The sequence below is a fragment of the Mixophyes fleayi genome, chromosome 8, assembly GCF_038048845.1.
Source record: "Mixophyes fleayi isolate aMixFle1 chromosome 8, aMixFle1.hap1, whole genome shotgun sequence".
In the NCBI taxonomy this organism is placed as follows: Eukaryota; Metazoa; Chordata; class Amphibia; order Anura; family Limnodynastidae; genus Mixophyes; species Mixophyes fleayi.
Window position 1 is genome coordinate 12,004,784 of NC_134409.1, and position 25,467 is coordinate 12,030,250.

General features: G+C 39.1%; 1 protein-coding gene across 4 annotated transcripts in view; it reads right to left on the reverse strand.

Annotated features, from left to right (window-relative positions):
* NEGR1 (neuronal growth regulator 1) overlaps positions 1 to 25,467 on the reverse strand; it is a 394,650-nt gene that overhangs the window by 75,554 nt on the left and 293,629 nt on the right. For all 4 annotated transcript variants that reach the window (XM_075181905.1, XM_075181906.1, XM_075181907.1 and 1 more), the window contains exons 5-6: positions 20,003 to 20,123; positions 18,391 to 18,542 (exon numbers count right to left, since the gene is read on the reverse strand). In XM_075181905.1, the coding sequence (XP_075038006.1) occupies positions 18,391 to 18,542; positions 20,003 to 20,123 (273 nt within the window). The remainder of the gene's footprint in view (positions 1 to 18,390; positions 18,543 to 20,002; positions 20,124 to 25,467) is intronic.

Genomic DNA, 25,467 nt, shown 5'->3' on the forward strand with positions numbered 1-25,467 from the left:
CCAATATACTGCTCAAGTGTAGGCAAAGAACGCAGAGGCAGATAAAGTCAGGAAACGTATTTGTTGCAGGTGCTCTACCCCTGGTGTAAGATACAAACTGATAATCAGGACGATCACCTGCATCGGATTCATCATACAATGAAGAATTTGTCTTCGAGTGCAATTTACGCCTGCATTTTAGACAGAAATTGCGTCCGACTCTTAATAAGGCCATTAATGTTAACTTTCAATTATAGTTAGCACCTCAAAATCTCTGTGTATCTTTTGTGATGTTAAGCAAAATAAATAAATGCATACTTACATACCATGCAAAAAAAGCATACCTTAATTCTGTACATACATGAATACCTATATTTTGTACATATATACTGTACATACCAAATACACACCTACATATTGTACATACAACATACATACATATAGTACATACAACTGTTGCCACATATAAAATAAAGGATATAAGCATTTGTCTGCAGCTAAGATGGACATCCCATGATATTTGCATTGTCAGACACATGATTTACTAATATTTCTAAAAAAAAAAAAAAAAAATGGAAAATCGGAGGATTTGTCCATAGCAACCAATCAGATTCTAGCTATCATTTATATAGTACATTCTAGAAAATGACAGCTACAATCTGATTGTTGCTATAGGCAACACCTCCACTTTTCTTTTTCAGAAGTTTTTTAGTTAATCTCCCCCATGGTGTCTTTTGCCATTGGAAGCTTGTTAAACCAGGATACTGTATTTTCCTGCACCTGTAAGGGTCTCACAGGTTCAGCAGACCAGACTAGCACATTCACAATTACAAACAGGAAAATGTCACAGTTCTGGAAGATAAGTCAACGTGAGGATTAGTTACATTCTCAGCTACACTATGGTACGAGTACTAAATGTACTGGATTTTCTGATGCCTAGAGATCTCTTTCGTATATTTTTTTCAAAGAAAAGATAGAGGGCTTAGGGCTAATATTAAATAAAATAAAAGATATCTGATGGAAAAAAAACCTGTCTATACAGAACAAACAAAACAACAATGATTTATTGAAACTTTTTCTTTATGATAAAACAAAAATAAGGTAAAAAAAAAAACTACACAGCTCTTTTACTGTAGGAGTAAACATTATTATCTCTGTAAATTAAAGTTCCAACATGGAGACAGGCTGCCTGTCAATTTAAAAAGAGTCTGTGACATCACTAAGAAAGTAGCCTATTAACTCACAAAGAGCCACTGACATCACTGAGGATGTAACCTATCAATTCACTAATAACAAGTGACATCATTAAGAACGCAGCCTATCAATTCACAAACAGCAAGTGACATCACTGAGAATGTTACCTATCGATTCACAAAGAGCGAGTGACATTACCGAGAATGCAGTTTATCAATTCACTAATAACTAGTGACATCACTAAGAATGCAGCCTGAAGATCTTGTGTCGCAATGCCTTACTCTTTGCGATTAAGACATTCTGAGGTCTGACCTCTTTATTGGAATCAATCTTCACCTCTTGCTCTTCTGAGATGTTCACATTTTTAGCCAATCAGATGATGAGACTGTTCACAAAAGCAGGAGATGCGTGAACTGTTCTTGTGGGAGGTAGTGACCTGTCCACAAATTTTGTTAGTGAGGATAGGGCTGCATATGACAGGGGCAGAGACATGATGTGAGGAGGGGAATGGAGGCAGCAGGAAGCCACAGACTGAGAGTTATATAGTGGAAGGAGCTGGGTCTCCAGCAGCACAGAATATATCAGGAGATGAGTGATGTGTTAGTGAGGACAGGGCTGCATGTGACAGGGGCAGTTACATAATATGAGGAAGGGAATTGAAGCAGCAGGAAGCCACAGACTGAGAGCTATATAGTGGAAGGAGCAGGGTCTCCCAGCAGCACAGATTATATCAGGAGATGAGTGATGTGTTAGTGAGGACAGGGCTGCATATGACAGGGGAAGAGATATGATGTGAGTAGAAGAAGGGAGGAAGCAGGAAGCTACAGAGTGAGAGATAGTGGAAACAGCAGGGTACCCCAACAGCACAGACTAGTTATAGGAGTCTACTATCATACTAGTGCAGGACGAATGTGTTGTCATATGTCCCTTTATATGAAGCTCATGCGTTCAACTTATTCAAAAGGTGTTTATGCCCCTTCCCTGTGACTTTTAAATTCATATAAATGAAAAGTTCATTGGAGAGTGGCATTAGCAACATTACCTGCTTGAATCAGGCTAGTGATGATATGTGAGAAGATGCATTCTGTGGAGTGTGGAGTGAAATCCATAAAAAGGCTTGTAAAATCAATTAGCATATACATAACTTTCTCTCAGTAACTTTACAGGGATAGGTGGCTGTGGAGAGCTGCAAATGTTTAAATGGTAAATATATTTTACAAAATCATGCCAGTTCCTGTGGATCAATCTGCTACTGATGAGCTGTACAATTTTCAGCCTGCCCAGAGCAAATTCTGTGATTTTATTCCTTCTTATTTTTGAAATTTGTCTGTAACTTGTATTTCATTTTATTATCCTTTTTTTTTATAAATTAAGCATTGTGACTTTTTTTGCCACATTAAATCTCATTTAATGATGTTCTGTCTTTATGTTCTTAACACATTCATGCACCAGGCTAGCTTTGTTGTTATAAACACTACATAATTAAGTACAGGGAATTGTTTGGTTTGCAATAAGTTGTGATTGTGTTGTGTGATAAGTGATGGAGGGACCAAAGACTTCCTCAAAGTATCAGGTTATGTTAGCGCCTTGAAAAACCAGAAAATACATTTTTGATTATATACCTCCAAAAAATAACAACATAAGGGCAAGCATTTTACAAATTTTTATAAATGGAAATAAAATATGCAATGTTTTCCCTTTTGGATGATAGTATTTAACAATTGTATGTTCTCAATGTGCTGGTATGGGTTTGCTCCAGCTTCTTCCCTCACTCCAAAGACAAACTGGTACCTTAATTGGCTCCTGACAAAACTAAACCTGGGACTATAGATTGTAAGCTCCATTGGGGCAAGAACTGATTTGAATGATTAAATACTCAGCAAAGTGTTGCGTAATATGTAGTATGCGCTATCTAAATAAATGATAATAAATACTAGTGTGTACATTTTTTATATTAAAAACTGTGATGTATTGCGCACATTTAATATACTTTAAAAATTACTATTATTCGTTCTGTTTTTTAGGCATTTTCTCTGGCTCTCAACCTTGTACAAAATGGTAGTTAATGTACCAGAGAGATTAATTCCAAAGTTCACGACTACAATTGGAAAAATTATTGTAGTTGGACAATCAGAAAAGAATTCGATCAGGAAGTTGATTAAAGATTTTTTCCAAGCCACGATAGGCATTTAGAGAAGAAACATATCTGTACTGTAGATCAATTGAAGCTGTCAAGAACTTTGATTGAGACTTTGGTTAATATACTGTACGATACATTCTCTGTATAGGTTTATCTCACTTGTGATTGCACATGGCTTATTTAATAACATAGGACAGATATAGTAGCACAGATATTCTGTACACTGGCTGTATTAAGTGTTATAACTGCCCCGGGGCATTGATTGAATAAACACTAAATTAGTAATTGTGAACTCCCCATAATCATGCTCACCAGCCTCTCCATATTTTTACAGGAAAATTAGGTGGTTGGTAAAGAATAAGAAGCAAAAAACAAAATTAAATAAATAAAATCATAAGAAAATAATTGGTAAAACTTACATAAATCCAACTTCATTTTCAATATTTTCCTAGGCATGAGCCTAGTTTTCCTATATTTTAAATATAGCACTGTGAGCTTTTTTAGGCCATGTGACTCAGTAAACGCCATAAGTCTAAGGGCTAGATTTACTAAGCTGCGGGTTTGAAAAAGTGGGGATGATGCCTATAGCAACCAATCAGATTCTAGCTGTCATTTTGTAGAAGGTACTAAATAAATGAAAGCTAGAACCTGATTGGTTGCTATAGGCAACATCCCCACTTTTTCAAACCCGCAGCTTAGTAAATCTAGCCCTAAGACTCTATTTATTATGTAGAGAAGAGACCTATCTCCAGTGAAAATGTGTCTTTTCAACAGAGATAGGGCTTCTCCCCATCTTTCAAGGGTTTTCCCGGTGAAAGCTTCCCCATACCACCACAATCTTCCTTTCATCATCATCATCATCATCATCAATTGATATAGCACCACTACCTCTGCTGTACAGAGAAGGCACACACATCAGTCCCTGCCCCATTGAAGCTTACAGTCTAAATTCCCTAACATACACACACAGAAACTAAGGTCAATTTAATAGCAGCCTATTAGCATGTTTTTGGAGAGTCAGAGAATCTCTAAAACAACAGGTTTTCTGGGGTGTTCCTGGTATGCAGTGGAACCTACTAAACGTGGTTCAAGGAAGGGCAACCAGAGCACTGGTGACAGGATCATGGGTACCCAAAGCTTATTCATGCGCATCGCTATTGTCATCACAGGATAATAAATTGATACTTTCTTACAACATACCGGGATGCTGACAGTAGAGGGTATTTAAACAAAAAATGTGTTATCTATTTAGATAAAACATCGAAAAGCCAGCCAATGAATTGTCTTTTTGAAAATATTCTTTAGATACTTTTTTACATTTTATTTTCTATTTATTTCATTTATTTTAACCATTGGAAGTTCAAGCTCAAGTCAGGACTTCCCGTTCCAATAAGCATGCGTGAGTTGGCAATCCAGGTTATGAATGAGCAAATGCACCCAAGAATGGGTGGTGAAGTGGTAAGTAGGGGAGGGCTGGCAAATTTTTCGACTCAGCAGCATATTAGTAATATTTTAAGGGAAACAAAAAAATACAGGTGTCCCAGTGACCCACCCCAAGATAGCCCACTTTGGGACCAACCCATAGATGCCCTGCCTGCCCCTGGTGGTAAGACTACTGACAGCCAGAATCGCTCTTCCATTGAAATTATTTTTTCTTGGTAAACTACAGGACCAGCTTCGCTTTGATAAGCGAGGATAGAAAATCTGTGTTATCATCACATAATAATATATAGGGGCTTTAATCTGCAAACCTATTCTTTCATTTCCCATTTGAATTTATTTCTGCCTTTCACTTTGGTATTCTTCATAAAGGTTTAATAAAATTGTAATGTGTAAGAATTAAGAAAAATCAATGCAAGAACGCACCTGAATTGATGTTCATATTGATTGAGAGTTAGGTAATATCCAACACTCAAAGGATGATTGATGACTTATAGATTAATTAATATCATGTGTCAGGGAATAATTAAATCACAGCTACTCAACAGCTTCCATGCTTTACAATATAGTGCATATATATATATATATATATATATATATATATATATATATATATATATATATATATATATATACACAAGTTAACCCGTGCATGATACTCATGCATTCTAGTCAAATCAAGCTACTTAAGGTGTTAAAAAGGTTCTTGTCATGCATTTGGGCCATAGCCCAGGCCTCCTCAGGGGAAGAGCGTTACTTCCCGACGTAAGCGCCCTTTTTTAACGTGGTTTTGTCCACATGGCACCACCTCATCATTCTTCTCCATCACCTCATCCTTCATTTTCATCGCCACATCTATCCAGATGTCTATCCAGACACAGGGATCTCTCTCAGCGGTCCTGAGTATCACACTCCTCTCGCTCTGTCACCCCCGGCAACCACCAACCACTCCCCACTGTCACCCCCGGCAACCACCAACCACTCCCAACTGTCACTTCTCCTTCAAGAAATATATATATATATATATTTTAAATCTTTATAAACACTTTTAACAATTAACAAATTAAATTAACAAATTAAAAACATCTTAGTATACCAAATTTCAGCCCTTTCTGAATTTTTTTTCCCACACACACTAAGAATTTAGTAGGTCAGTGTATAATTCCGCCCAGCAGGTGGCGCTGCAGCTTGGTTTTATTTTTTCCACACACACACACACACACACACACACACACAGACAGACTAACAGACGCCACTAAGCATTTATATTATATATATATATATATATATATATATATATATATATATATGTGGTTTATGTAGTTTGTTGTATCTGAGAAGCACTTCTCTGAATAATGATAACAATACTGTAGTTACAGTCTGCCGCTATGTAAATTAATGTAATATCTACTGTAACTGTTGCTGTACAGAACAAGTAATAGACTGCTGTGGATATATCTGTTTTATTTTTATTTTTGAATATTTTTAATAATTGCATATTTCCATACCAATAATCTTGTATATGCACCATTTAAGTATCCCTTCTTTTATTTTTTTATCTCTTATTTTTGGAGATCGGGGGACTGAGTCATTAAGGAGAGCAAAGCATAAAAAAAAGAGTAGCTTTGCACCTGGGCAAAACCATGTTGCATTGGAGGGGGAGGTAAATTTAAAATGTGGGGACAGATTTATAGTTGGGGTAAGGCATATCCTAGATCAATTTTAAATGTCAGTGTAAAAATAAAACTATCAAGTATTTGTGTGCTAGATGAAAAAACAGCCAATATTTATCTTATGTGCAAAATAATAAACTAATTTGCACCCCTTGCATTTTAACATGGTTTGTCCCAGAGAACATTTACTCCTCTTTTTGCCTTACTCTCCTTAATGACTCAAGCCCATTGTGTCCAGATCAGTACACAGTACTTGAGGTGAGGTCTTACTGGTGATTTGGCAAAACAACCTCCCTCTTCATGTGAATTACCTTTTCCATTGATTGACTACACTGCTTACTTACCTTAATATAACCAGAAACAATATGGCCATGATCAGGGCCGGATTAAGGGAATGGAGGCCCCTGGGCTAAGGGGCCCTCCATTCCCCGCGAGGCCCCCAATGTGAGCCGTCCGCCGCCCCCCACTCCCCGCGAGGACCCCCCCAAGCACTTACCTGTCAGTGCAGTCCTCCGTCCCGGCGCGCTGTAAGCTCCTTACTGAGGAGATCTCGCGAGAGTTCATGAACTCTCGCGAGATATCCTCAGTAAGCAGACTACAGCGCGCCGGGACGGAGGACTGCACTGACAGTGCTCAGCAGCATCGATCGGGCCGGGAGCGCCCCCGCCCCCGACCGATCAATAATGCTGCTGAGGAGTTTGAAGGCCCCCCTGGATGCCCGAGGCCCCTGGGCTATAGCCCAGTTAGACCTCGGGTTAATCCGGCCCTGGCCATGATAAGCATGATTTTTTTCATCACTTCTTATCAGGGCAATCAAAACATTCAAAATATCATTTGCATTTATCAAAACAAAAAAAAATCGCTAAGGCAGCTGAATGCAACTCATCTTCCACAGCGATACTGGCCCGGATCGATAAATAAACTTACTGCTTATCCAATCAGTCTCTGCAGTTGTGCACATGTGTGAGACGGATGAAAGCCCAGATTTGAGATTTGTACATGCTAAGATGGTGCTAACACTGCAGCTATCGTGGTCTAATTTGAAACTTACCATTGGCGGTAACTCCTTTGCTATCTAGGGTTTCCGTCCTTTCATAAATATACCCCTATAACTCCAAGGTCACTTTCTCTATTGTTCTTGTGTCACTACATAATTCAAATTTTTTTAGGTGTTTTTAGATGCAACACTTTACATTTTGATGTATTAGATTTAGGATTCCTCTACTTTCTCTAAATCAATATGAATTTGTTTTACCCTATCTGGAGAATGAGCCCTGATATAAATCTTATAAATATGTTGACATCAGGAATGAAGACAGCACTGCCTGATCGTGGTACCTGTTACAATTTTGCTTGAGACACAAATAAGCTTACTTAAATCTAAGCACGTCAAATCCAACAGTCACAGCTGCGGAAATAAACAGTGAATATATTTAATACTTCCTTTCATGCAGCTGATATCTGACTGCTCTGGGCCAAGCATTAGCTTTAATACCCAATCTGAGTGACATCACAAACGTCCTGTATGTTTGTCAGAGGTATGTTTGTCAGCTCCAAAGCTGTTATATCTCTACCTGCCTGTATTATATAACTACTTAGTGGGCCGTAACATGTGCCCTTATAACATTTTCACGGACACAAACACTTTCTTTTAGATATTAGTGGAAAATTCCATGTTTTGTTTCCAGTTGTTACTAGCACATGACTGTTAATAGAGGAGAGAAATAATTTCAGCAAACTGAAAGTGATGCAATTAATTTATTTTATTACTTGACCGAAAATTCAGACATTCAGCATTTGTTTTTAGAGACAACATTGCAGGACGAGGGGCCTATTAGATAAAAAATCTCCCTATTATAATGTAACAATTAACAACTTGTATTATTTATGCTTTATAGTTATATTAACTTAATGCTTTTGCTGTTTCACACTATGGTCACCACCATAGGCATGAAATGATACTGTTTCACAATAATGGAAAAGTCTAATTCCTAATCTACCGCATGTTTTAGTGGATACAAAGAAATCCTGCGAAGAAGAACTTTTTAGCGCTACAACTAATAGTCATTTGCAGAATTTTTTTTAAACTATTTGGATATTGCTATGAATAAGGGAAATATAGCAACATTCCGAAAACAAATCAAGATATGTTAACACTTGTTTACAGATGAACCAATTTTTTAGATTTAATAAGTCCTTACTTGCATACTTTTTCTTCATTTGGGACCTTTCCAAATACTGAGCATGACCACAGGGCACCAATCCTAATAAATGTAACACCATGTGGAGAATGGTGCTGGCATAGACAAGTGTCTCTGGCACAGGTCAAACATGACTGCTTCGAAAGCCACTTAATCAACGTACTCACATGTTGCATTTACATTATGTGCATTGCAACAACAAACTACCGCACCAGGATGATATAGTGACGTAAGTGACCTCTCTAACAGCTCTTGCTTCCAGTAAAACAATTACAATATTTATAGCAAAGGGCGGAAAGAAAAGGATCTATTGAAAGCCAAACAAGGTCATGTGATCTGATGACCATCCTGCCTTATGATTGGCTATTTTCTCTTTCACAAATTTTCTAATCTCTTTTGGGACTAAGATTTGCAAATTGCTACACCGTCCTGGGTTTAATGAGATTTATCAGATTTTGCCAATACACATTGCTCGTACCATATGCCGACACACTATAGAAATTCTACCTCTTGCATATCCTAATCCGCTACAACTCTCCATAGAAAACTGTGCGCAACAAGAAGACCAGACATTGAGGATTACATATAGATCAATAGAAACCGGTACTGGAGTACATCTCCATGTACGAAGAATATGAACAGATAACATGGTACTGGTACTATCCAGAACGGGTACTATACATCTTTTCATACATTTAGCATAGAAACTGAAAGATAAGCTACTAAAGTCATGTAGTGTTCAATTGTTCATATATATATAGGATAACAGAATCTAATATATAAATGCCTAGTGGTGTGTGTGGGAAAAAAAAAACCAAGCTGCAGCGCCACCTGCTGGGCAGAGTTATACACTGACCTATATATTTCATGAAGGATAAGTGACAGTTGGGAGTGGTTGGTGGTTGCCGGGGGTGACAGTGGGGAGTTTTTAACACCTTAAGTAGCTTGATGAAGGATGTGGCGATGAAGATGAAGGATGAGGTGATGGAGAAAAATGATGAGGTGGTGACATGTGGACAAAACCACGTTAAAAAAGGGCGCTTGCATCGGGAAGTAACGCTCTTCCCCTGAGGAGGCCTGGGCTAGGCCCAAATGCATGACAAGAACCTTTTTAACACCTTAAGGAGCTTGATTTGACTAGAATGCATGAGTATCATGCACGGGTTAACTTGTTATATTATGTGTATACAAGAAGGTAAGTGGTAGAAAAATCAGCTTCCCACTTACAAGATTTCCTATGAAAAAAAAAGCAGGGACGAGTAATACCGAAATTTATTAGCATGCACAGGCACAGAGCTTATATCATTGTTACAATAAAGAGAGCCAATTCAGGGGTAACCAAGTAACTTGATCAATTATTGATGTCTCGTCTGCATGTAATAACAATTCTTCCACACTTGACCTTAATCATAAAATTACAGCTCTCTAAGTCAATACATATTAGTAGCAAGGTTAAGTACGAGCAGCCTGTAGATGGGGGTTGTATGATAATGGAAGTTATGTGATAATCTCTCGCCATGCATCCAAACGACATTGTAAATGGTGTTATTGGAGAACAGCAGGTGGCAAGATGACGCTCACCAAATTATACAGTAGTAACTGCGATGATCTTAAAGTGGGGGGGGAGTGATATAACGGTAGATGAGAAAGGTTTTTAATGCACAATTGCCAATGTTAAGCTCCTTAGCTATTACAGGGGCTGACAGTATAATGTTTCTACCCATATGGCTCCCAGTTTTCACTCGTTTTAAAAAAAAAAAACCAGCTCTCTGTACTTAGTCGATAATTTAATACGATTACCAGAAAAATGTTGAGATGTGAAATTCAATTTTAAAAAAGTGAAATTAATACATTATGGAGTATGGGGGTGATGAGATCCCGAAGGCTTTGAGACAGAAGGACGATTTTCTTGTTACTATTCTATATATCTTTCCACAGCCAGCCTGCAACACATCAGGCGTACACGCTAGAGGGCGAGGGCTGCTTATTTTTTAAAAAAAATCAATGTCTGTACTAGAGATGCTCACAGACCCCCGTCAACTGGTTTTGGTTTTGGTTTTGGATCTGGATTAGCTTCGTGTTTTCGTTTTGGTTTTGGCAAAACCGCCCTTGTGTGTTTTGGTTTTGGTTTTGTATTTTTTAGAAAAAATCCTAAAATATGCTAAAATCACATATTTTGCTCTTTTTTTGTTCCTACATTATTATTAACCTCAATAACACTAATTTCAAGTCATTTACAGTCAATTTTGACCACCTCACAGATCACAGTATTATTTCAATACACTTTCAGACAATTACAGCAGCAACCTGGCTGGATGGTAAGCGACAGAGCAATGACACAAACACACGGCAGTTCCTAGCACATCTAGGACATATTGGCACACAGCAGTGGCAGAAAAGAAAAATGGGGGTCCGCCCTCCCTCCCACCAACGGTTATGTTGGATCTTAAAAAAGAATCTAAAACTCGCAAGATCCGACGACGTAACAATGACGGTTTTCCTCGTTTTCAATTCACGCAAAAGTACTGAGACGACTCGACTCAGTACTCGGATCCCCTAAGTTCGGGTGTGTTCAATTTCAGAGGAACCAAGCCTGTGCATGTCTAGTCTGTACTAGACATTTTGGCCAATCTTTATGATCCATATTATAGTCTAGATATTTCCATTGTCTGAAAATAAAACAATTCCCTTTTATAACCTTTGCCCTTTTCTCCTTGCATAATTTACACACAAATACAAACCTGATGTGTTACATTTGCCATGAGCCGTGCCTATCCTACAGAGATAGAGGGATATTATTTAAAACTTTGGATCAAACTCCTGTGTTGTGATTCAAATTTGTTTTCTTCATACTCTCCGCTTGGGATTTCCAAGGTCCAAGTGGTACGTGCAACCTCTGCAATTAGGGTTGTAAAAGGGGGTCTGTTATTTAGGAGAAAATACCTAGGACCTGAGTAATTAAGGAAATTAAGAAAAAAAAGGAGTGCATGTTCTCCAGAACAAACCATGTTACAATGCAAGTTAAATACTGGCTGTTTTTTTTATCTAGTACACAAATACTTGATAGCTTTATTTCGACACTGAAATTTAGAGTTGATCTAGGACATGCCCTATCCCAAAAATAAATCTCTTCCCACAATTTAAATTTACCGTATTTCCCCATGTATAAAACGCACCTTTTTCCCCAAAATTTTGGGTCTAAAACCTGGGTGCGTCTTATACAGGTGTAGTGGGGATGCAGGGAGGGGGGCAGCGTTACAGTGGCAATGAGGGAGCGGGGCAGCGTTACAGAGGCAGTGAGGGGGAGCGGGGCAGCATTACAGTGGCAGCGGGGGGGAGTGGGGCAGCGTTAAAGTGGCAGCAAGGGGGAGCGGGGCAGCATTACACTGGCAGCGGGGGGATCAAGGGGGAGCGTAGCAGCGTTACAGTGGCAGCGGGGGGATACAGGAGGAGGGGGACAGAGGCACAGTGGCAGCAGAGATCCAGGAGGAGGGGGACAGTGGTATGCACGCATCCAGGAGGAGGGGGACAAAGGCACAATGGCAGCAGGGATCCAGGAGGAGTGGGACAGCGGTATGCACGCATCCAGGAGGAGGTGGACAGAGGTACACTGGCAGCGGGGAAGAGGGGGGGGGGGGGCGATTGCAGGGAGAGTGTGCTGCCTGGCTGCTTTGATCACAATCAGAGCAGCCGGCCATTACACTCTCCCTGCCTTTTTTGACAGCTACTGTAATATATTTTTTCTTTCAAATTTCGGGGCCAAAATTAAGGTGCGTCTTATTATACATGGGAGCGCCTTATACATAGGGGAAATACGGTACCTCCCCCTCCAATGCAACACGGTTTTGCCAAGGTGCAAAGTTACTCATTTTTTATGCTTTGCTCTCCTTAACGACTCAGGCCCCTAGATCTTATTTAGGGATTTTTCCCATTTATTAAAGGTGAAGGTGAAGACTGTCACCGGCTGTAGCCTTTCGCTGGGGCCTCCGGCACAGGGAAACCTATCATAGAAAGCGGCGATACAAGTACTGCCGCTGTTGTCGGATGCCAGAGATGGTGCTAGCCAGGGGCCACTGCGGTAAACTAAAACTTGTTTTAGCAATTTAATTTTTTTTTAATAATTAATTTGATTTTTTTTATGGAATCTGGAACTTAAAGCTCAAGTCTAGGTTTCATGATCTAGAGCTTCGTCTTGGCGAGTGGCTAGACTCCTCTTACACTGCCGGCCAGTGTCTCAGGGGAGCCGCCCCAGTGACATTTTTTTTGCTAAATTGACCGATAAAAGATATATACGCAGCAATAGAAAATCCTCTTAATGAAGGAGTCTCGTAAAATAGACCCTTATGTTGCTTTGGTTCTGGAAACAAGTTGCAGGGACGTGTTGATGCGAACCTGCATCATCGGGCGGTGGGGCCATTCGAATCGCGTTCGTGAGAAGCCGCGTTGAGGCCGATGACGCAATTTGCATCATCATGACGACTCGCCCGGCTGGTCCTGGTGACGCGATTCGCTTCCTGCGCTCCTTCAAAATTCTCTCTTGCAGACATAAATATATTGTATGTTCTCTGAAAAAGCTCTACAATTCCTTGTAAATGATGGACCTGTCTCTAAGCAAATCCACCCCTTTTGGGTATTCGAATATCAAGCGCACACAGTTATCAGTTGCCTAAACCATAACTCTGAACTTTGCAGCTCTTCAAATCGGAAGAGACAGAGAAGAGGGGCTTGGTCATGTCATGATCATGAGTTGTCACATCCCCGGGGGATCGAGACCTAGCACTTCAGAAGCACTAGACAGCCCCCTTACCTCGCTCCCCTCAAAATACCCATCCATTTCTGCGTACACCAGGGGCAGCACATAACTCCCAACTTTCCAACCTGAAGGACAAAGCTGGGACAAATGGCAGGTAGGAGCCCTCCCATCGGGGCCGTCCCGACTCAATCAGGACACTTGGGAGGCATGGCCTAAAGTACTGTATATAGTTAAGCTAAAAAGACAATGAGGTAGATTTATCAAACCTACTATAAAGGAAAAGTGGAGGTGTTGCCCATAGCAACCAATCAGATTCTAGCTATCATTTGTCTAGTACATTCTACAATGTGATAGCTAGAATCCGATTGGTTGCTATGGGCAACACCTTCACTTTTTCTTATTAGCAGGTTCGATAAATCTACCCCAATGAGTTTACAAACAGGCAACAGTGGTTTCACAATGTAATGTTTATGCACTTGTTAACTTATTGTACTTGTCTTCAGACAGCCTAGGCACTGATCAGATTAACAACGCATTAAGGACCTCATCAGAAAATGAGGAAAGGATTTGAAATGGACATTTTATCCCCTGAGCAGAGTTTCAATATCATACATAAAAGTCACAGTTTAAAGGCTAATTCCGTGAATGGAGATTAGCTGAAATACCAATTAGTATGCAAGACTGATATGAAAGACAAACACACAGAGTAGTGAGTGCTCTATCCATCAAGGATTATTTGCATGTGTAAATGTCAAAATATCACCTCTCTTCGACCTTACTGGCAATCTGTGTATCCGGGTACCATGGGATAGGTCCAGTCACATGACATGGACCGCTGCTATTTACAGGAGAGGAGGAAAGTGCAGGATATTTCATGCAGATACAGTAACAAAACAGATGCAACATTTACACTAGTTAATTACATTTCTTCCCATCTTCTACATATGAATGGAGGTACACATATGTAAATAGTTACATATTTTATTTTAGCTTATAAAGCAGATACACCCATTACTAGTCTATATTACTATTGCACTTTGTAAAAAGAAACTTCTGCGCCAAAACGACACCAAACCACAATTTACAAAGATCGAATATAAAGAAAGTCTATTTAATGTAAGAGAGACTTCCTCTATATTCTAAGATAAAACGAGACTTGTCATAAAAGGATGACAGGAAATGCAAACTGACATTTTATGTGATTTTGACACATTCTTATTGAATTATGTTTTAAGATGATTTTGTTATATTTCTGTCACATCAGCTAAAGGAAATATTCCACCTTTGGGGATATTTTTTATCTTTCTAAATATAATTCTGTACTTGCTTGCAGCATTTGTTAGGGCTAACAATAATGAGCTAAAGTCAAAAATCCCTCTGGTGTATTGGCATATATGTTTGCCTCCACATTTGCCTGACATCAGTCAGCCTGAATGCCACAACGTTAAAAAAGGAAAGGGAAAGGAAGTGAAAGGAATGAAGGGAAAGGAAGTGAAAGGAATGAAGGGAAAGGAATGGATGAGAGATGAAGGGGAAGGAAGGGAAAGGAATGGAAGGGAAAGGAATGGGCGAGAGAGGAAGGGGAAGGAAAAGAAAGGACTAGAAGGGAAAAAAGGGGAAGGAAGGGAATGGATGGGAAAGCAATGGAAGGGAAAGAAAGGGGAAGTAAGTGAAAGAAATGGAAGGGGAAGGAATGGAAAGGAAGAGAAGGAAAAAACAGGGAAGAAAGTGAAAGGAATGGAAGGGATAGGAAGGGAAAGGAAGGAAGGGAAATGAATGGAAGAAAGTGAAAGGAAGGGAAAGGAAAATAAGGGGAATGAAAGGAAGTGAAAGGAGAGGGAGTGAACAGAAAGGAAGGGAAGTGAAAGGAAAGGAATGGAAGTGAAAGGAAGGGAAGAGAAAGGAAAGGAAGGGAAGGGGAAATGAAAGGAATGGAAATTTCCCTAAGGTGCCCCTGCTATGTGCAGCTTTTTTCTTGGGGCTATGCTGATTCTGTATAGATGAGATAGTGATGCAATCTACACTGTGCCAGTTTTCCCATCAGCAATATTGACAAATTTGCAATAATCAAGGTTTGTGTATACAAGTGTCAGTTTTTCTGACGCACTATCCAGGGATAGTTAGACTTTTTGACAAAAGTGCACCCATCGCCCACACACAATGGAGACAAACATATTATGGCTGAACCAATACTACAAATTCACTTGGTACTAGTGGCATCAGGAAATCAATGATCTGACTACCTCCTAGTGCTCCTAAAGGCTACAGTCTCATGAGTTCAGCTCACACAACGACTGCCTCCATTGTGTGTAGGTGAACTGGATCAAAGTCTAGTTTTGGATGCCCAACAAGCCAATCGTTGTTCCCCAACGCATGCCACACCCACAAGCCCACCCTAAAAAAGCCGTAGCAGCTGAAGCTGGTGTTTAGTGAAGGAGGTAAAAGTCCAGAAATAATTATAGGAAAGTTACAAACAAGAGAACTAGTTGGCTAAACTACAATAAAACAAGAGTGTTGTTGCTCTATGTCAGCGGAACTTCATTATGGACAACCAGAAACAGATAAAAAGGAGGCAGCCATATTAGTCTAAGTCACACATGGCTGAAAAGCATTCTATAAGAAATGGAAAAGTACACAATAACAATTAATTTTATTATGTACAATAGCGTCACTTATTTTCTAACATTGTATTAAGGTATAAAATATGTAATAAACCATAGCAACCAGACTCATTCATGGTATAGCTCATTCATGCCAACTTTAACAATATTCCCTCCAGGAGATCCCAAAGGGGAGCTTAATTGGCTAGTGAAGGGGAGCACGATGCACCAAATAGTGTCATTATTAATCACCCCTTGTGCTTTGCCACAAATTACATCATCGATGTACCCGTCCCGCCCATTTCACTAGGAAGTGGGTGAGATTCGGAGAAAGGCCTGCCTTCTGGTGAACCAGGAGAAAGACCCAAAATGTGGGTGTCTCCCAAATATGGCATAAGTAGAACTAGGGATGAGTGCTCTGTGATCCCTGAATATGGAATAACTCAGACATCAGTAAATAAAGAAGACAGTTAAATTAAAAGGTTAATGGGTCAGTAACCCTAAAATAAGATGCCTGGTAAAAAAAAATAGCTACTAATAGCATTCACAAATATATAAGTAAACGTTTCCATGCCTTGACAGACCCTGACATACACGTCGCAATGTCGCTGAGTACAAACTAATCTTCTCTCTTTTAAGCCATTTTCTGCAGCAGAAGAGCTGATTGTCAATGTCTTCCAAATGGATTACAGACAAGAAGATTGCAGTATGCAGAAGAATATCTCCCCCATGACCGTTGAACCGGCAAGCTCCGGAAACATGTACACATACACTATACTGGTGCATGTTATTAGAAGCTGTTTTAGAAGCCAACTTGCTCTAACTATTTTAATAGGCTAAGCAGTCCTTTAACAGTCAGCTGACCCCATGACATTATTCAAGAAGACTGACAACTGACAACAGCTATAGGGGACTATCATCATCATCATCATCATCAGTTATTTATATAGCGCCAACATATTCCGTAGCGCTTTACAATTGGGGACAAACGTAATAAACTAATAAACAAACTGGGTAAAACAGACAAAGAGGTGAGAAGGCCCTGCTCGCAAGCTTACAATCTATGGGACAATGGGAGATTGACACATGAGGTTAAGTATACATTTTGCATCTTGGCCCAGCCAGACTGCAAAGGTAGGGTGACTCATAAGCTAAATGATCCTGTCACACAATAATGTTGGTCCGGGGGTAGTTGTCTTGTGTGAAATTGTGTAACAGGACTATTTAACAAAACCGAGATATACGGAAGGTTTCTAAAATCTGTCGGACAGCGTTATGGCTGATTTAAAGGACTTGGGCTCCCAGTTATACTTTTATTACAAATTAAATACGAAAAAATATTAAAACAATATTAAAACATAAAGAAAAAAATAAAAAAATAATAGAAAAATCATAGCTTTAAAATAGGAAAAAAATAAAAACTTTATCTGCTATCGTCATTCTGAGTAACTGCCTCTGTACATGGTAACTAGATTCCACCATACTGACCCAGCGAGAAGGGAGAAGCACAACATTCTGTTCTACAACAGCCCTTTGTCAAGGCAATACAATTACATAAACAAATACCATTATATGAATTCATCTGTATTATGGAAAGTGATTAGGAAAAAGCGATGTTCAATCATAAACATTTGCAAATGGTAGAATGAGAATTAGAATTTTCTATGTTATCTTCATTGACTTTTGTTTTACAGCATTCCATTAATATGGATTAGCTTAATCTAAAACAGTAATAATGCATAGTTGCTACCCTTGTAGCTGTAGTCAGAATTTTAATCCTGTGACTCAAAAATCCCGAAGCAACAATACAAACTACACTTTATGTGAATGCAACTAAAACAATTTCTTGTCCATGAATGTAAGGCTGGGCACACACTAAAAGGTTTTCAGCCAATTAACGGGCCAATCACGCGATAAACGAGCAGCCGGCCTGATAACGCATTAATGTGCACGCTGTAAAGATAAACGATGATGGATTCAAAACACACCGTATTGTTTCATTTGATCAAAATTACCATTCAACGATGGAACGATGTCGTTCCAATTCTGCAGTGTGTACGCACTCAGGAGCTGCAGTGTCCATAGATCTCTATGGAGTGTGCAGAGTCACCATCTTTTCAGCCAATGGTTATGACAGATGAAGAGCACAGATCTGAAGGTAAATCTTGTATAGTGTGTACACATGAATCGGCTGCTGATTGGGACTAGTTTTTTTTTCCTGTCCCTGGTAAGATCGTTAAAGATATCGCACTGGGAGAAATTTTCAGTAGTGTGTACCCAGCCTAATTCACTTTTAAACTGTCCTAAGTACACAGAGCTGCTCTTCCATATCTACAGCGATACTGGGCTGTCACGCCATAGAGCATAGAACACATTTGTTTCCATTTTATTGATGTAAGTTGCAACTTACGGTTGACCGGCAGGCTGGCGTTACTGGTTCCTAGCTTGTTTACCGCTACACACGTGTAGTTGCCAAAGTGTTCTTCTGTTACGTTAGAAACGTGAAGAATCGATCTGGTGCTGTAGTTCTTTATGAGGATACCTTTCTGTCCGTTCATGAGTCTAGAATATATATATCGTCTGTTAGAGATGAAGAAGTCTTTATTGAAGCAGTCGGTTCACTTGACTCACCAGTGAGATCAAACTTTATCACACGTTTAAGATTGAAGCGAGTGGAGATTAACTAGGACCACTGCACCATAATGCAATGTATACGTGCACTGAAGTCTGCTCCATCAGCTACTGCAGACTTACAACATAAAGGCATCAGAAAAAGTCACCCAATCACAGAGCAGTGTTCCAAATGTATGAAAATCAATAAACAACGAACTAAGCAGCGTTATATAAAGTCTGCTCAGATTGGAGTTTTATTTACCAGTGCAGCGTAAGGATTCTACAACCAGTACATTGAAGGGCCACTAAAATGTAAAAAGAAGTTTGGCCAATATGAAAAAGAATTTGATAACATTCACAAATATAAATGTAACATTTACAATATCATAGCAATATTGATACTAATGCTAATATTAAAAATAATAATAGTAATAGTAGTATAAAAACACTGTGAATGTCCATTACATGCTCCATTTAGAAGATTGCCATATATTTTTTTTAGCAATCTGGGCTGGAGTGCACTGATAAAATTGTTTTTCCAATAAATTGCAGTTTTAACTCCCAAAAATATTTTTCAAACACCAGTTACACCACCACACTCACTTTCATACTGCTGCCCCGGCAATACCCCTGGTATATGAACCCGAGATATTGCCGGGGAACAGGCTCCCAGACTGGCAAAATGCCGGGTCGACCTGGTTCACACTGAACCTGAGCAGACCCGGGTCTGACAAAAAAAAAAAGAGAAATTGAAGAAAAAAGAATAAAAAAGCAATTTTACCTTAGTATTTCCTCATTGCTGCCTCTTACATTAAGAAATTACGCCATTCCTATTGGCCAGGGAGAAAATGATGCATTTAAAGCGGCAATAGCGGACCCTACGCCTGTATAATGTAATCCAGGCGTAAGATAAAAGGACTTTTTTATTCTTTTTTTTTTTTTTTAAAATTCAACTTTAATACATATCTTTTTTTCACTTATTTACACTAGTCGATGAGACCCCGGTTGAAACTCCTGGGTCTCACCGCTCATAGTGTAGGCTTTCCGGGTCGGACCCGGGAATTACCCCACCAAAAGACCCGGGTCTAATTTCCAGGTCAATCGACCCGGGAATTAGACCTGGAGTAATTTATACTGCAGCCTCAGCCCTGGCAAAAACACGGGTCGAAGGCTGCAGTATGAAAGGGGTATGAGTTACTTTGTTTGAAAGAATAAAAATAAAGGAAAAAGTTCAATAAAAATCTGAAAAGTATGAAACCTATAATTGTTAATCTGTGCGACTGGAGTAAATCATTATTACTTAAACTTATGCACATTGTTTGAGATCTGTACATATAGACAATTTGTAAACCAGGAACCAAAACAACCCACAGTCATTTATTATAATATACTACAAGTAAGTAACTTACTTCTTCTCTCCTTTGTACCATTCGAATGACGGAGACGGGACGGCTGCGGTTTCACATCTGATTAATCCCGTTTTTCCAAGGGAGACCCCGGATGGTGTTATTTCCAGAATTGTAGGTGCAACTGGAAAATAAATGACACGCATAAAAGCACACACTCATATATACCTTTCTAATGTATATACTCATACACACACTCACATATATATATATATATCTGCTTTGAGACAGCGGTCACTACACGGTGCAATATATACATGTGCACCGCTAGCGGAGTCTGCAATCCCACAATAGTTGGAACAGATGGTAATAAGTAAGATATGTACCTATAAATGTGTGAGGCCAAAAAATAAATGTAAAATGTGTTATGGGGGTGACAATGGGAGACCGCCAGAAATTTAGAGGCCCTTTGAAAATTTTGCTATGTGGCTTCCACATATCTAGTTACACCACTAAGTCTCGGGGCTAGCACACCGGTTGCTCCACCTACAATCAAGCACTTTTATACACAATCATCAGCACTGAAGTCCTCCGCCTACAGTCACTGTGAGGAGCACTGCTATGCAATGTATTCAAGTTCATGAGCAGAGAAATGCCATACACACAGGCAATCTACCTACAGTCACAATGAGAACCACTGCTATATAATGTAATCAAGGTAATGAGGAATGAAATGCCACACACAGGCCCTCCACCTACAATCACTGTGAGGAGCAGTACTATATAACGTAATTAAGGTAATGAGGAATGAAATGCTACACACAGTCCCTCCACCTACAATCACTGTGAGGAGCAGTAATATTTAAATCAAGGTAATGAAGAGAGAAATGCCACACACACATACGATCTACCTACAGTCACAATGAGGAGCACTGCTATATAACGTAACTAATGTAATGAGGAGTGAATTGCCACACACAGTCCCTCCACATACAATCACTGTGAGGAGCAGTGCTATTTAAATCAAGTTAATGAGGAGAGAAATGCCATTCAAACATACAATTTACCTACAGTCACAATGAGGAGCACTGCTATATAATGCCATCAAGATAATGAGGAGATAAATGTCATACGCACAGGTACTCCACCTACAGTCACTGTGAGGAGCAGTGCTACATAATAAAAGTAATGAGGGGAGGAATGACAGACACAGCAGCCTTTCGCCTACAGTCACTGGGAGGAGCACTGCTATACAATCAAGGTAATGGGTAGAGGAACGTCATAGACACAGAAACATGATCCCCATGTGCCTCTTCATACAGGCACAAGCTTGTGGAAGAGTTTCTGAGGATAGTTACTTGATAAAACCAACACATCACTGGAGGAAATCCCAAATGAGCTGAGCAGGCCTGTTGGGTCTAATATCATCAAACATTCTGCATACAATTCATAAATGTCAAGGAGCCTTCGCTAGGTGCAATGGCATTCACACAGTTACAGATACAGGGTATGCAAAATAATCTGCAAGAATAGGTTTTTGTCTTTTAACATTTTAATGAGCTGTGGGACTTTCATGCATATTAGTTATGTTACCCTAATTACTCATTATAATTCTAATGTGCATTTTATATTTAATTACAATGCTTATAAAGCTTTGCAATGGACAGTAAATTATTATAACGAGCGAGTGCGTAATGAATCTAAGCTGAATTTATTAACTTTTACACCCGCTACCATGGTAGGAACTTTCCAATTTACCTTTGTTGATTATCCACATAATATGATTAAACAAACTTTTTAATGTAATTAATTTTGCATTTTAATGCGTTAAGCCTAGGTAATTCTAAACATTTTTTTTTTTACAAAACAACGCATTTTACTAAAAGCTTACACGCTCATTTGTTAGTGTGTTTTCACAGTAACTTTATATTGTTTCCTTTGAAATAGGCTCAATTATCTAGAAGATTATTATTATACACCAAAGAAAATGAACAATGTTGAGGGAACAACCTCCCTCTTGTCATTCATATTCTCTTTGTTCCATCTCCCATATATGCATAGAATACTGTCAATTTAATATATAGCTTCCATTATTACTCATTTCACCTAGTGCACAGTGGGACTTAAAGTAGGACAATGAAAAATGGAGCAAAAAGTAAGTTATTTTAGAATTCCATAATTGTACCAGAAACAGCGCCGGAGATCTGTCTTGATCAATATACAAAAATTGTTGCATATTTTAATCTATAAACCTGCAGCATTGTGACTTTCTAATCCTTTCCAATTCTAATATAGGAAAGGTGGGGGTCTAGTATGTGCTTGGAATAAAATGTTCACCATTGTCACTTTTTTTTGGTACAAAATACACACACATACACAAATGATAGCTAGGATCAGACAACATTAAGGTGTGCATATATATATATATATATATATATATATATATATATATATATATATATATAGTTTTGGTTTTTTTTATTCATGAGTTTCACCACATTTATTGATAACACATATCTAGAAAAGACAGATGGAAACACAAGCCATTTTCTGGTCTGTATTCTGATAATATACACAAAACAAATATATGCCATTGACATACATTGTCCTACCCAGGATAAGGCTGGGTACACACTACATGGTTTTTAGCCAAGGATCGGACCAATCACACGATATTAGTGTGTATGCTCCAATGATGAGCGATTATCGTTCCAAAGCTCATCGTATCGTTTCATTTGATTTTTAAACTGAACTAAAAATCTCGTTCAACGATGGAACAATGTCGTTCCAATTCTGCAGTGTGTACGCACTCAGGAGCGGCAGTGTCCATAGATCTCCAAAGAGTTTACAGTCACGATCTTTTCAGCCGATGGTCATGACAGATGAAGAGCACAGATCTGAAGGTAAATCGTGTAAAACGTGTATAGTGTGTACAAAGGTTTTAGCTGCTGATCAGGGCTTTTTTTTATCAGTCGTTGGTAAAATAGTTATAGAAAACACATCGGGAGAAAATTTCTGTAGGGTGCACCCAGCGTAAGTCAACTGGTCATTAATAGAGAGGAGTAATGTTACAAACTTAGATGCAAACAAATCCCACAAACAGTACAAATTATTTTTTTTAAAAAGTGGGATTTTGAATTTTAAAAACCACTCGTTTCTCTAAAAAGTATACATCTCGCCATCATGTCCTAGGCCAACAGTAACAAGTAAAACAACAATACATAATGCTTGATATTCTCTTTAGAAACACATTTCTTTTTTTAATATGTCTAAGCATCTCTAGTCTGATGCCAGTGGCTCTTGTATGCAAATGAGAGAGGAGGAGACAGATTAGTAGAATGCTAGAGAAGCAAAAAGAAAGAGCCCCCAGACTCTGTTCTATGGACATTCTGTGTGTATAAAAGGTCATTAAGATACAGGACCTGAGTCATTAAGGAAAGTAAGGCAAAAAAAGGAGTAAGTTTTCTCCTGGGCAAACCATGTTACGATGCAAGGGGTGCACATTAGCTTACTATTTTGCATGTAAGGAAAAGACTGGTTGCTTTTTCATGTAGCACACAAATACTTGCCAGCTTTATTTTTACACTGAAATTTAAAGTAGATCTAGGACATGTCCTATAAATCTGTGCCCACATTTTACATTTACACAACCCCCTCCAATGCAACATGGTTTCGCCAAGGTGCAAAGTTACTCATTTTTTTGGCTTTACTCTCCTTAATGAATCAGGCCCCTTATGTCTTTCACAAGCTACCATCATCCTTTGCATATGAGCCATTTGCACTTTACAAGACAAATCACCCCATCACTAAGCATTATATTAGCATACTTGCCAACTCTGGATACATTAGTTCCAGGAGATGCAGAGGGAGGGTAAGGAAAGAAGAGGTGGACTCGATTTGACAATATTTGCATCATCAAGCAGGCGGGACAAGATATGACGATGCACATTTTTTTGCACATTATTAAAAGACACAAAATCAAGTCATTTGTGGTCTTCTTATTACCACTTCTTCAGGATTGTGGTGTCCATAGTGTGCATAGTGTGCTTATCTAATATATATAAGCCTAGCGGTGTGTGTTAGTGTGTGTGTAAAAAACAATTTTCTCAGAAAGGGCTCATCCAATTGACCTGAAATTTGGTATACTGACATTATTTGACAAAAAAATTATAATAGTGAGGTCAGTTAACTTCCATCGTCCCCCCTTCCCCCCGTGGGAGGGGTAGTAAAGGCTACATTTACCAGTTGAGGGCTCAAACTCTTGACCGTGTGGGTATTTATTTACCAGAGCCTGTGTTTGGTCATGGACAATTGTATGTCGCATTTTCACGAGTACGGAGAAGCAGTGATGTGAAAGTGCAGGTTATGAATACTGCCCTTCAAGGAAGACTGATTGAGCACAGCAATAAGGTGTTTAGCAGAAACGTTGTGTATCGAGAGGTTTTAGAAAAGTAAGACGATGGAGATTAAAGGGATGTGGCGATGAAGATGAAGGATGAGGTGATGGAGAAGAATGATGAGGTGGTGACATGTGGACAAAAGCACGTTAAAAAAGGGAGCTTACGTCGGGAAGTAACGCTCTTCCCCTGAGGAGGCCTGGCCTAGCCCCAAATGCATGACAAGAACCTTTTTAACACCTTAAGTAGCTTGATTTGACTAGAATGCATGAGTATCATGCACGGGTTAACTTGTATGAAATATACTGCAATCCTGTTCTGTAGATCAGGCTGTTGTTTTCCATTGACTGAGAACTGGTGGGTCAAAATCTGCAAAGGCTGAAGCTGCTTTTGGAAACTCAAACATAAACCTCTATGGTATTAGGTGAGTGCATAGTCACTATTACCTGCAATGTGCTACTTTGTTGGAAACACTACACTCTTTGGAGCAAACTTTGTAAACTCAGGAAAAGTCAGCTCTATGTGACTCTGGGGCCCAGAAATAAGCAAGGTCAAGTCAACGGTGCCACCGGCAGCAGTTCCTCTACACCCACTATTATAGCAGCAGGAACGCAGAGAAGCTGAAACCTAGGACACATGGGGCCTGAGTCATTAAGGAAAGTAAGGCAAAAAAAGGAATAAATGTTCTCCGGTACAAACCATGTTACAATGCAAGGGGTGCAACTTAGTTTATTATTTTGCACATACGTTAAATACTGGCTGATGTTTCATGTAGTACACAAATATTTGATAGCTTCATATTTTATTATGAAATTTAAAGTTGATCTAGGACATGTCCTACTCCCAACTATAAATCTGTCCCCACATTTTCATTTTACCTCCATCTCCAATGCAACATGGTTTTGCCAAGGTGCAAAGTTACTCATTTTTTATGCTTTGCTCTCTTTAATGAGATAGTGATATGTGCCCTATTGTCTCAGTTCTTGAATTATCATTTCCATTCTCTAGCAATGATAACGTTTTGCTGTTGAAATAGAAGTTATTGGGAGGACCACCCAGGGGCTTTGGGCATAATGACATTATAAAAGGACACCCCCTTGATTCTGCAGCATACATGTCAGGCAAGTACAG